A 12,557-nucleotide genomic window follows, 5' to 3' on the forward strand; every position below is an offset into this window, starting at 1 on the left:
TCTTGGCTCTTTCCCTAATTAGTTATGTCTGTGGATTAGAAACTTCTTTTCTTTTGGTCATTATTTTTCCTTATGACAGAAGAGGATTGTACTTCGTATCTTTGGAATCTATCTACTCTTAATGTCTGTGTTGTTAAACCAGCTCCACTGTGCCAAGGGCCCTTCTGATAGTTTTTGATAGTCTATGTGTCTACTTTTCATATGGTGATGACTTGCATTAGAGGGCATAATCTTTTTGCTAGGCTTCAAATTTATTGATTTGAACCAATGAAATGTGTAAAATTTAATTGAGTAAAAGCAAAGAATCATATGAGTTATTGCAAAGTAAATTGAGTAATTTAGTAATGAGTAAAAGCAAAGAATCATATGAGGACAAATTAAATAGACATTTTGTTATTTACAAGTATAAACATGGGTATTATGAAGTATACAGAATAGATGTTTTAACTCTTTTCTTTGATTTTTTGCAGAAATACTGCTGACACCTGAAGTCCAGAACCTCCCACTGAAAATCACTGTACAAAAGTCTCTGCACTAGTATTTTAAGGAGATAGAGTAAAGGGTTCCACATTGTTTGTTAGTGGCATCTCATTTATGGAAAGGACCTATTTCTCCCAAATCTTCATTAAGGTATCTCAAGTAACTTCATTTGAACAGAACTGGGTCATGAACTAAAACATTGTCTACCTGTTTTTCTGTATATTGTGGTATATTAAGCAATGGACATAAATATTTTTGGCATTCTGTCTCTAGAGATGTGAATCTGGCAATGGCATTTTAGTACATATGGTAGACTCCCTGTGTGTTATTATTTCTTTCTGCCTTGCTATCCAAAGCCCTTTAAACTTAGGCAGGCCAAAGAAAGTGGAGAAGTTGTGGGATAGAAAAGTCTGGTTTCTCTAGTAGCAATGTCTGACACAGAATGTAGTTCCCAGCCTTGAGGCTTTTTTTCATTGGTGAACAGTCCTCTCATAACTTCATATACCCAGTTAATCAGAATACTTGAGGTCATGTCATCAACTTTATATGGGTTTTGGACTCCCAAATTGATGGTTATGCCCTCTCATTCCTTTAGGATTATCACTAGCATCTAATATTCCAGATTATGACTGATGCAGAAAGCTTTGCAGAAAGAAAAATAGAAATTACAGTATTTAATTGCAATAGTGGCTAATATTTACATGCTAATGTGCAGCTGAGTGCACTTTATATAGAAAGTAATGGATTAATGCAATATTTTTGAGGTCTTATGGCGAGCTGTATCATGTTCTCAGTCCGAGCTAATCCATCGGGCAGGAACTGTGTAAACTCGAAAAGGACTGGATAATGTCACACTTTGCCTATATGGTAGAGCAATAATCCTTTTTAAAAATCAATTTCAGAAAACCCAAGGCCGGGTACTGCAGTCTGAATCAGAAATTTGCAGTCTGTTTCTGTGAATAGGTTTTTGTAAATACAATCGTTAAGATATTGTATTATGTGTACATATATATAATTTTTTGTAGGTCACAAGAACTCATTTTTGCAGAGTTTGTGAAGCTAAATATTTAACAGTGTTGATTTCTGTAAGCTGAGCATAGTGAGGTTAAAAAAAAAAAGACGACATTCTTAATTTAATGACCTGTGAGGGGGTGGGATGGGGGATGGTGGCAACCTTTATCTTTCCCCTCCTACAGTCTTGGACACCTCACTCATTTCCATCTTTTTTTAAAAGCTAAGAAGATGATTCATCTAGTGTTAGGCAGTCATAATTGCTTTTTCTCCACCTAAACTAAGCACTTTGTTAAATTTTTTTTGGGTGGGGGGAGGGTATTATTTTAGTTTTTAAAAATATAGTGTGATCCGACAAGAAAAAGAGCTCTGCCTTTTTCAGCTCTCCGTGAATTGTATGACAGCAATTCAGGGTATTTTTTTTTTTTTAACTTAAACACATTGCCTTTTCAGTCAGGGAGTAGATGAATGACATAGGCTTTGTCATTGCCTCAAACCCATGTAAACAACAGCCTATTCGTTACTATGAGTTTGTTAATTTTCTATGTTGTCTTAGTTAGGATTGTTCTTTTCCCTATGCCCCTGTGAACAAAACTGGCTTTTCTGGTCAGTTCTAACCCTTTAGTGAATTACATTAACTTTGGTCTCTAATGTCAACTCTGGATTGTCCATACATCAGATATGATAATTGCCCGGGTCTTGTTTTTGATACCAGCACCAATTGGCAGTTAGTGGAAGGGAAGGGAAGAGAAGATACAACGTAAAACCATTTTATGCAGGTTACCTGTTATTTTAGTCTTTAATTTCAGACTTCAGTTTTGGCATTGTCAGTGGGTTTATAATAATATTCCTAACATTCTGGTATGCCATATTTACAAGGTGGTTGTCAGTAAATTAGATTTCACCAAGTTTCCTGAAAATAAGTCTTCAGCAGTTGTGAACATGAATTTCCAAAGCTGTTATTGAAATGGGGTTGGAGGGGGAACAATTTGAATGTTAATATAGGTCTAATTAAGTCTATGACTTAAAATTAGTGATAAACCACCATCCTCTCTTTAGGTTAATGTATATAGGAGTAAGATGTCAATTATTTTAATGGGTCTCTTTTTGTATTCCCTTACCAGTTTCCCTCTTGCAAATAAAAACCCAACACCCCATTTGCCATAAATTTGATTCGTATCAGAAGACAGCAGATGTGTGAACTTTAAAGGATTGCACTTTCAAGACTTGACTCATTTGAAGAACTATGTTCATAGTAGGGAAAGGCAAGTTTTTATTACACCTGTTTTGTACTGGGCTCTGTGCCAAGTACTTTCACAAAAATCATCTTAGGTAGGTGTCATTATGATCCCAATTTTACAGATGAGAAAACTAAGCAGATAGATAGAAGTTAAATACCTTGCCCAGGGTCACAGAGCTAGTCAGGATGAATTTGAACTCAGGTCTTCCTGATTCCAGGCCCAGTGCTCTCCCCTCTATGCTACCAGCTAGCTGCCCCTCTAGGAAATCTTCTTCCTTCTTACCATCCCTTAAGTCATGGATTCTCTTCTTGGGGTGTGTAAGTTTCCCTATTTGACTTATCTTTGTCTTTTAACAAAGAGAATGGTGCTCTTATCTTTTTTGCTCTAAACACCGGCCCCCCATCCCTTTGAGATCTCTTCAGAACTGATTTCCAGGGTAGATTTACATAGTCAGGCACTAGAAGGAAGGCAGCTCTCTTCTCCCTACTTTTTATATTTAGTCTAAAACCTGCCAGACTCTTTAAACATTTTATACTTGTTTATTATATCAGTGATACCTGCAAATTTGATGACTTTGTACATCCTGTCCTTTTTGCTTTTTTTTTTTTTTTTTTTTTTTTGGAAAAATTCTCTTACTATTTTTTCTGACCCTCTTCTACTTCCCTATTTCCCTTTTCTAAAACATCCTTTACCTGAAGGATGTACAAGAAATTCTACCTTCATCTGATTTTAGAATGTTGGGTATTACCAGTATTTACTTTTTTGCTGAATCCAAAGATATATTTTTTTTTATAAAGCTCAAAATGTGATATAAAAGAAATAAATGTTCCTTCCTTTTTAAAAAAAAAAAAAAGAAATTGCATTGTTAATGATTTTCTCATGACAGTGCCATTTATGAATCATTTGTCTGGACTGAAAGAAAAGTGTAGAATACAAACAGCATTCTTAGTACTAAAGTGTTTAAGAGTTAAAAGACGGTTGAGGTGGGATTTCCCCCCCAATTCCGTTTCACAGGAAAACACTTGTTAGGAAAATCCTTTGATTTGGAAAGTGAGGCCATTTGAATGCTAGCAATGGCTACTTTAACCTGCTGCAGGGAAATCACTTTTAATATCTGTCTGCTGGTCTCCTTTTTAACCACAGAAACTGCACATGTGTGAGCTGGTTAAAGAATTAATAGCATCCCAGATATTTGCTTTGAATAGCAAGGGAATGATAGCTTTTTTTTTTTTCCTGCTATAAGACAAACCTTTTGAATGTTACATTTTGTAATGTGCAGGGGTTTTTTCTTTAAGGTTTTTGTGTTGTTGTTTTGATTAATATGTGGAATTTTAAAGATGGTGGAAATGATACAGCAATCATAAAATTGTATGTAATTCTGAGAGCAATATTTAAAAATTCTCAGGAGAACACTTACAGTATTGAGAATGAATTAAATTTAAATGTAGTTTACATTAAGTATTGCTTGAAATATCTGTATCTTTCTTTACACTGCAAAAAATCCAAACCCCATGGGATGATTTATAAGATGGCTGGGTTGTTAAGCTATGACTGCTTTTCTGATCGATTGTTTTTGGATGTTAATGTCAATGTAAATAAAGGTTTCTATTTAAAGCTGGACCCTGACAATTTTACTCAGCACTTTTCATCCACATTGGCTACTTAAGTAACATGAAATTCACGCATCTGGTAAGAAAAACTTTTTACAAAAAAGGTATGGTTGGTCTTTACATCCCTTTTTTGTTATGACATTTAAGGACTCTAAAATGTAAGTAATGATAAATTCTTGTGTATAACAGCTCATAAGAAAGCTACAAAGGAATAATGACTAGCTGCTAAAGATAGACTTTTAGGAGGGAGGGGGTAGAGTCTGGATTATACTTTTCACTGTCTTTATAATCAGGGGAAAAGCTTTACAATTGTTCATTGGAACTTTATCACTGGATCTGTTCCCCATATATCAAAAGAAATTTCAAGGTAAGATTTTCCCCATCAGAAAGTCCCTTCATGCTGCTAACTGTATATCTTCACAGAGCATATGCGTGGTGAAATCTTCCCCTCTCCCCCCCAAAACAAAACAAAACAAAACAAAAAAACCTACAAACACAGACATCTAATACAATGGTTTGGGTTTGTGAACAATACAATACTCACACTAAAAAAAGTTTCTGTACAAATAGGATTTCATTAAAACTTAGGACATACATTAACTGCATTTTCTTTGCAGTACTTTAAAAATGGTCATTCCTGGAAGTATGTGGTAACAAGGCAACATTTAAAGAAACGGTATCTGGGCATTCCACAATTTATTGACAAAAAAATCTTCACAACTTTAAAGAATTTCCTCTTGACTTGAACGGTATTGAATATTTATTTACACTGCCCATCTTGAAATTGATAATCGATGTGTAATAGGTTGGTCATACTTATATACAGTGAGCTAAAACAGTTTCCTCAGAGGAAACAAGAAACGGTGATTGTGTGTCCACTTTTGTCCAAGTGTTCTTGAGTCTTTTGTGACACCTTTTTACTGGTAATCTTCTACTTACTGCTTACTCTGATTTTAAGCAAAAAGGAAAAAAAAAAGTCCATTTTTCTAGGTGCAGTGTTCCTGTTTCACTTGACTTGATAGATAGAACCTTCTTTCTCTGCCTGTTAATACGCTTTATGAAGTAAGGATTTTTGAAATGGAGTTTCACTGTAGTTTTAAAAATTCTTGTGGATTTTGCCCTTGGGGGATTTTCAATGTTGGATACCGTATGACACTTATAGTTTCATTTTCCCTTTAGCAACTCAATGTTAGTGGTGACTTCTTGGAATAAAAATGCTTTTTGTGCAGCTGGTGAGGTATATAGTCCAAAGCAAAAGCAGGTGTGCCAGTGGAGTTCTAAAAGGATCCCTGTTCTTTCTGGATGTCCTCTAGAATCCACTAGATCTCTTTATAGCATGTTAACAGTGGCATATTCTACCTACCTCAGCCCCAAAGTTCTCCAGTACAACAGTGGAAGTCTTACTGAAATCATACACAGTATCTGTAAAAGTTTGGCTTTCTGGCCAGTGGACATCTTTCTTCTCTGAGAACCAGCTTTTGGAGCTTAGCCCTCCCATCCTTCCCATAGTTGTCCTCTGTTGGGGGTGGAAAAAGAGTATCAGTATTAGGATGCTGTATTGTTTGCAGATGTTCTGTTACTCTCTAATAAGTCTTAGTTTTCTTAAATTTGGGAAGAAAACTATTTGTTATGGAACAAAGATAGAGGAGAACCTTTATATATATGCCTAAAATGATGATTATCAACATTATCAAATAGATTTTCTTTTACTCCATCCTAACTTTTAATCAACTAATATTTTTATAGTCTATAGTCAGTTCTCCTATGTGTACTTAAAAATCATTTCAGTATTGCAAAATGTGCAGTTAGAAACCATGGGGCTTATGGAAAAAATAGGGTTAGGGCACAAGGCTCAAGAACGTTGTTGGTGGCACATACAAAAAGAAAAGATTGGAATTTAATAAAAGCAAAGTTTTATTCATGTTAAATAGTTAAGAAATACATAAATACTACAATAAATAATGGCAGTGTCCACAGCATGTGGGCTGCTACTGAGTCTGCACTCAGATTGGAGGATAAATCAACCTTTCTCAACTTACTGTTGCTCCTGCTGCACCTTAAGAGAGATAATAAATATGGCATTCTATTTTGATAAAAAGACTTGTAGTTTGCTTGTAGAAGTGGGGATTGGAAAGATTGCAACTTGTGAATTACTGTAAAATAGTACAATTTTCTCTGTTTTTTCTGTTTCTTGTGGAAGAAAACAAACATAAGCAAACTTAAAATACAAAGATCTAAAATAGTTTCTCAGAGGAAAAAGAAATATAGTAATAACTGCAGAATTTTATTCAAAATATTCCCTAATATATCACTTGAGTTAGAATAAATTTGAAACAAGTATTATGGCAGAACTCACTATCATTATGCTATTAAAATCAAGCATTTAATTCTAGTACGTTTGCAATCTTTTCAATATGGATACTTAACCCCTTGTCCAATCATCCTGTTTGATTACACTAAAAATGTTAAGATCATTAGCATTATTTTCCTGCCATTCATTGCCCACAGGATTTATTTAAATCTACTATGTCATTTTAACATAGTAGAATGACATCAGAACTAAGTTGAGGGAAGGAAGATAAATGCCACAAGCTTAAAACCATGCATATCATTGTGATGGTGGGGCAGTAGACACTATATTTCTTTAGAGTCTTACACTAATGCTTCCTTTCCTTTGTCTTAGACTTCTGTTCTTCCTACTTCCCAGTAGAGTATTCAAATACATTTTCAAAAGGGAAAGAGATGGTTTCATATAACTCCCACTTTTAGGAAATGCTATGATCACACAGGGATCCCTGATTTCTTGGTGCAGATATTGCATCCACAACTTGGTAGGTTATCTTGAAAACATTCACTCTGAAGCTACATGTTTCTCTGAACTTGACTAGGCAGTTATTCTTTGGATCAAAGGAGACATCCCCAACTCAAATCTGAAGCCTTTCAAAATGAATACAGGACTTGCCTGGGTTTGTATTCTGCTTGTCATAGCTTTGGGGATGCAAGATTATTGCTTGAAAACAATTTCTTTTCTTTTATGAGAATGTTACATTTTTTGTTTTGCTTAAAATAGTTTTTGAGGAAGCAGGGATATATTGAAAGTAAATGAAATAAAAAATATATTTTTTTTTCATGTCATTTCGGGGCTAGACCAGTGCTACTAGAAGCTGAAAAATGGCAAGAAAACCAGAAGGATTGCAAAAAGAAACAAGAATTACTGTTACTTACAGTGACTTAGAAGGTCTTTTCATGTCAGGCCATTTTCGACGCTGAAACTGCCTAGATTTTCAAGAAATTAAAAAGAAAAGGAAAAAAAAAAGTTAAGCACCAAGAAGAATAAAGTCCAAACCACCCTAAAAAGGAATGAAAGGTGACAACTAGAAATGAATAATCCCTAATTTGGGGTCATGGCAGTGATGTGAAAATTCCACAGAGGAAAGAAGAGAAGAATAGATTATTTCAAAGTGGAGTTGGGAAAACAATAGGAAGAAAACTTTTATATTTATTTAAAATTTACAGAAAAAGTGAAAATACCTGTATTGCTCATAGCTTCCCCCATCTTTAAGTCCTAAATGAAAGGGAAATAAAGAGGTTGTCAATGGATATCCTGGAAAAAATAAAGACTGTTCACAGATTAGAAATAACCATCAAATTGCAATCAAAGTGAGGAAGAGACCCCAAAACTCTGAAACTCCTTGAAGGATAAAAGCTCCTTCAACTCTGCCTCAGTGAGGGATCCCGCTGAGGGAAACAAGACAGTTTCATTCTGTTATCTAGGTGGGGTTGGTTCAGTCCTAAGCAAAAGAATTCCAACCCTATTCAATTAAAGAAATTCATTCAATTCTATTCAAATTCCAGCTCAAGCTGAAACCCAACTTGTAGCTGAGCTAACTTGGGACTCCACCCAGTAGTCCCCTTCAGCTTGTACCCAAAACTCCTATTATAAAAGAGTCAATTTAAAATCCTCTCTTTGCAGAGTTCTAAACATGCCATGCTAAGCCAAGGAAGCCTCTGCCCACTGGATAATATTCTTTACCAAGGTTACCCTCTCTTTATCTTCACCTATTTCCCTAACAAGACCTTATACCTCTCTGTCAGGATTTCTAACCTTACTTCCCAATCCCTAAAATAAATTTTTTATCAATCTAGGTTTTCGGGTCTGTAAATTCCTTTACAAAGAATCTCTGCGCCTCTAGAAGGGGTTTCCCCCAAACTCCCTACCCTTGCGCTGAATCTCAAAGGGGTGCAGGGGGGCCAAACCTCTCCATTTGGTTCCCTGAACCCCGAACCTGCCACTAGACCTTATCATTTAACTCCCTGACCACCAGAAACCCTAATCTCATTTTGGTTCCCTAAATCTAGACTGATTTCCTATGAAAGGGAACCCCAAAACCTAAACCTCATCATATTTTGGTTTCTATACCAGGAGCCCCCAAAACTAGACTTCACCTCATCAAAAGGATCTCTCTTCTACTTATATTGGTAATTTGTGTCACTTGTATTTGTTGGTTCAGTGACTAATTGGAAATCTATCTTAAGATTTAGGTTTTTTAAAAGGATTATAGCGATAATCTCTTTCAAATTTTTATAGAAGAAAATATGGTGGGCATATTTCAAATGGGCAGGATTCTATGTCATTGCTCCAGTGGGCCAAATACTAGCTTTAGACACATAGTCTATGTAGAACTTGAGCAGGGATCTGGTACATCTTACTAGTATCTCAAACATGAATAGAAATTTTCTATTGTAGTTAGAGATCCATTTTCCTTGGTTCCAGGATTAGTAGCCTATTGTAAAAAATCATGGAATTCTGATAGTATAGTCATCTATTTAATTCATTTGGGGAGGCAATGGACTCTACCAGAAGAGACACTGCTTAGTTCCTGACAACTGTTTTCTTTTTTTTTTTTTTTTTTTTTTTTTGATGGTCTCATTAATTTTATTTTAATAATTTTTTTAGTTTATTTACATGGATGTGTTATTAGAGGTCCAGGTTAAACAGCAGATCCTACATGGTTACATTATATAAGCTTTGAGATTTTAAAAATTGTGACAAGGCCATATTTTTTACTCATTCCAAGAAAATCCTCACATAAAAGTCTCAGTGAGCCACAGTCACTTAACTTTCAGTTGGTCATCCTTAGGTATTCCAATTTCTTTTCTTTTTTTTTTTTTATTTTATTTTATTTTATTTTATTTTATTTTATTTTATTTTATTTTATTTAATAGCCTTTTATTTACAGGATATATACATGGGTAACTTTACAGCATTAACAATTGCCAAACCTCTTGTTCCAATTTTTCACCTCTTTCCCCCCTACCCCCTCCCCTAGATGGCAGGATGACCAGTAGATGTTAAATATATTAAAATATAAATTAGATACACAATAAGTATACATGACCAAAACGTTATTTTGCTGTACAAAAAGAATCAGACTCTGAAATATTGTACAATTAGCTTGTGAAGGAAATCAAAAATGCAGGTGTGCATAAATATAGGGATTGGGAATTCAATGTAATAGTTTATAGTCATCTCCCAGAGTTCTTTTTCTGGGCATAGCTAGTTCAGTTCATTACTGCTCCATTAGAAATGATTTGGTTAATCTCGTTGCTGAGGATGGCCTGGTCCATCAGAACTGGTCATCATATAGTATTGTGACAACTGTTTTCTTACAGCCCTTAGGGCAAAGACCAGAAAAGACTTCCTTCCTATTCTAATTTTTTATTTAAAATTTTTAGATTTCAGATTTTAGAAGTTGCTTTGGATAGAGGTTTTGTCTTTATCTTTAGTTTGAGTTCTCATTGCTTCAGGACTGTGATCTGATTTGTCTTAACACAATGTAGGAATAGTGGATGTTATCCTCAATAACTGTAACTTTAAGGCCTTTTTCCTCTGTCTGCTCTCTTTTCATTTGAGACTATTCTGGATGGTCTATTCTGGAATGGGGAAACAGGCCTCTTTCAGGGTCTTTGCTTCCTTTTTCATGAGTTGCATCTTGAGGAAAGGCTGATTTAGGGTGATCTGGCAAATAAATTGGTTTTATTTAGCCAAACAAGTCTCTCTAGTCACCTTCCCCGCAAAGAAAACATTATTGCACTTTCCAAGTCATACTGTCTAAGAAAGAGACTGCTTCTACAATTTGAGAGTATGACTGCTCGAATAACACTATCACCTTAAGGCATTAAGGTTCCCTGGAGAGTGTTTATATAATTGGGGACAAGGGCAAGATATTGGAGTTGAGGGAGAAGATGAGTTAGGGTACTTACCAAGGTCCATGTTTCGAGTTCTAGGGTTGCATTGTTTGTACCCCTTGCAGCTCCGGAGCTCCATAAGCTGTACATGCAGTTGATTGAGAATATCTCTATCCAGTGTATTCACTGCATTAATCAGCTTGTGATTATAAGAAAAGTAAGTTGTTAGAAAAACATTTTAAGGCTGAAGTATTTTCTTCCATTGTCTTGTGTCAACTTTTACTAACTTAATTGGTAAAAAAAATGTTCTATAAATTTTTCATTGGCTGTCATTCTGGTGAGTAAACTGTGTCCCCTTTAATCTTTTTTTTTTGGGGGGGGGAGTAGGGTTGGAAAAGAATCTTTGGGAGGTCTCATACCCTCAGGCCTCTGGGAGGGACACACTTCCCATCCATAAAAGAAAGTCCTAGATAAGTAATCGCATTCAATTCAAGTAATCTCATTCAATTCAAGTAATCTCAATTCAATTTAAATCACAGCCTGGGGTATGGTCTATGCCCTATTGAGTTGAAAATTAGTCTCTCAGATTCATGGGGAGATTCCCTGCCCCATCCCTCCCTTCTCTCTCCCCCCTCCCCCCCCCCCCAGACTAAAGCAGCCCCAATATATCTAGCACTATATGTCCAGACATTTCCGAGAACTCCTAACAGGTTTGCCACTGATGAAGATATTTTTTTCTCAGTGTAGACTCATCTTTGTTAAAACCTTTGCAAAATTATCCTAATAGGATTTTGCCCACTAAGAAAGCTGTTTTAGTGTAATAAATCCATTCTTGTCACAAACCTCAAGCCTGTATTCATTGGGGTTTTTGAATTCTTTCACAAAGCCTGTGACTGGCCAAGGGGATCCCATTGCTGTCAGGGGATTTCTCAACCCTCAATTCTCACAACTCAACACTGGTATAAATGGAAATAAATGCTGGCTTTGAATCTGGACTGTACCAGTATCTGTGTGACCATGGGGAAAAATAATACTTGCTTTACTTACTTTAAAAGGATTATGGGGTGTTAGAAGGGAAACATTTTGTGAACCTTAAAATAATTACAACAATATGAACAGTAGTACTAGTATTACATTATTCATTGCATCCACTTGATCAGGTTGGGTTCCACATACTAGCTAGTTCATTTGTGAGCGCTGTAGTTTAACCTTCCATCAAGCCTTTTAATATGTGAAAACAACCTTCTGCATTTTAAAGGTTTTACTTTGGAAGTCAGCTATATAAACTCAGTGAGCAACGGGAGTATAGCATCGTGGATGGAGAGAAAGCTTTCTTCAAAGTGTTATTTCATGTGCCACCTCCTTTGAGAAAATTTCCCTGACCTTATCTAGTTGGAAGTGTGCTTGCCCTTCTCAAATTGGTTCTCTCTGCTGAACGACATATCCTTTGAGTATAATAGACTTTATTTTATTTTTGTATTGCCAGTACACTTGCACATTGTAGGTGCTTAATAAATGTTTGCTGAATTTAAACCAAAAATTTAACAAACATGCAATTCATACCTATCCAAGTTACTGATAAAAAATATTAAACTACACAGATTCTTGGAACCCTCTAAACTGACCATCAACCATTGGTGTGACTCCTCTTGGGGTGAGTTCCTTAGCTACTTGACTTGGCTATATAACAGATTTTATCACCCAAATGCCTCTTATTCAATTGTGTTTGAACCCTGCAGTGGAAAGTTGAAGCCCAATGTCTACTCCTTGCTTTCTATCGAAAATTACTTAATATAGGTGAGATTGAAAGTGAATCCTATACCTGGTAGGGATCAGTGTTGAGATCAAAATATTCCAGGAAGCCTGTAGCAAATTCACAGAACAGAAAATTGTGTGTTTCGTTGATTGTCCTCATGCACCAATACGTGTTGTTGTTGGCACTGGTACAGGCACAGAAAGGCCCCACTGCAGCCAAAAAAATAAATAAATAAAGGAAGAAGCAGCATGAGCCATTCTGCAAGAGGTA

At 35.7% G+C, this 12,557-nt stretch overlaps 2 protein-coding genes across 6 annotated transcripts in view; one reads left to right on the forward strand and one right to left on the reverse strand.

Annotated features, from left to right (window-relative positions):
• NCOA3 (nuclear receptor coactivator 3) overlaps positions 1–4,431 on the forward strand; it is a 201,851-nt gene extending 197,420 nt beyond the window's left edge. For all 3 annotated transcript variants that reach the window (XM_023494528.2, XM_023494527.2, XM_003757705.4), the window contains exon 24: positions 471–4,431. In XM_023494528.2, the coding sequence (XP_023350296.1) occupies positions 471–482 (12 nt within the window). In that variant the 3' untranslated portion in view covers positions 483–4,431. The remainder of the gene's footprint in view (positions 1–470) is intronic.
• A 1,371-nt stretch (positions 4,432–5,802) lies between these two features.
• The window catches only part of SULF2 (sulfatase 2), a 135,988-nt gene continuing 129,233 nt past the window's right edge, over positions 5,803–12,557 (reverse strand). For all 3 annotated transcript variants that reach the window (XM_023494530.2, XM_031951578.1, XM_031951579.1), the window contains 5 exons: positions 12,354–12,496; positions 10,607–10,730; positions 7,874–7,907; positions 7,568–7,618; positions 5,803–5,858 (listed from right to left, as the gene is read on the reverse strand). In XM_023494530.2, coding sequence (XP_023350298.1) covers positions 5,828–5,858; positions 7,568–7,618; positions 7,874–7,907; positions 10,607–10,730; positions 12,354–12,496 — 383 coding nt within the window. In that variant the 3' untranslated portion in view covers positions 5,803–5,827. The remainder of the gene's footprint in view (positions 5,859–7,567; positions 7,619–7,873; positions 7,908–10,606; positions 10,731–12,353; positions 12,497–12,557) is intronic.

Source organism: Sarcophilus harrisii, chromosome 2 (assembly GCF_902635505.1).
Source record: "Sarcophilus harrisii chromosome 2, mSarHar1.11, whole genome shotgun sequence".
Classification (NCBI taxonomy): domain Eukaryota; kingdom Metazoa; phylum Chordata; class Mammalia; order Dasyuromorphia; family Dasyuridae; genus Sarcophilus; species Sarcophilus harrisii.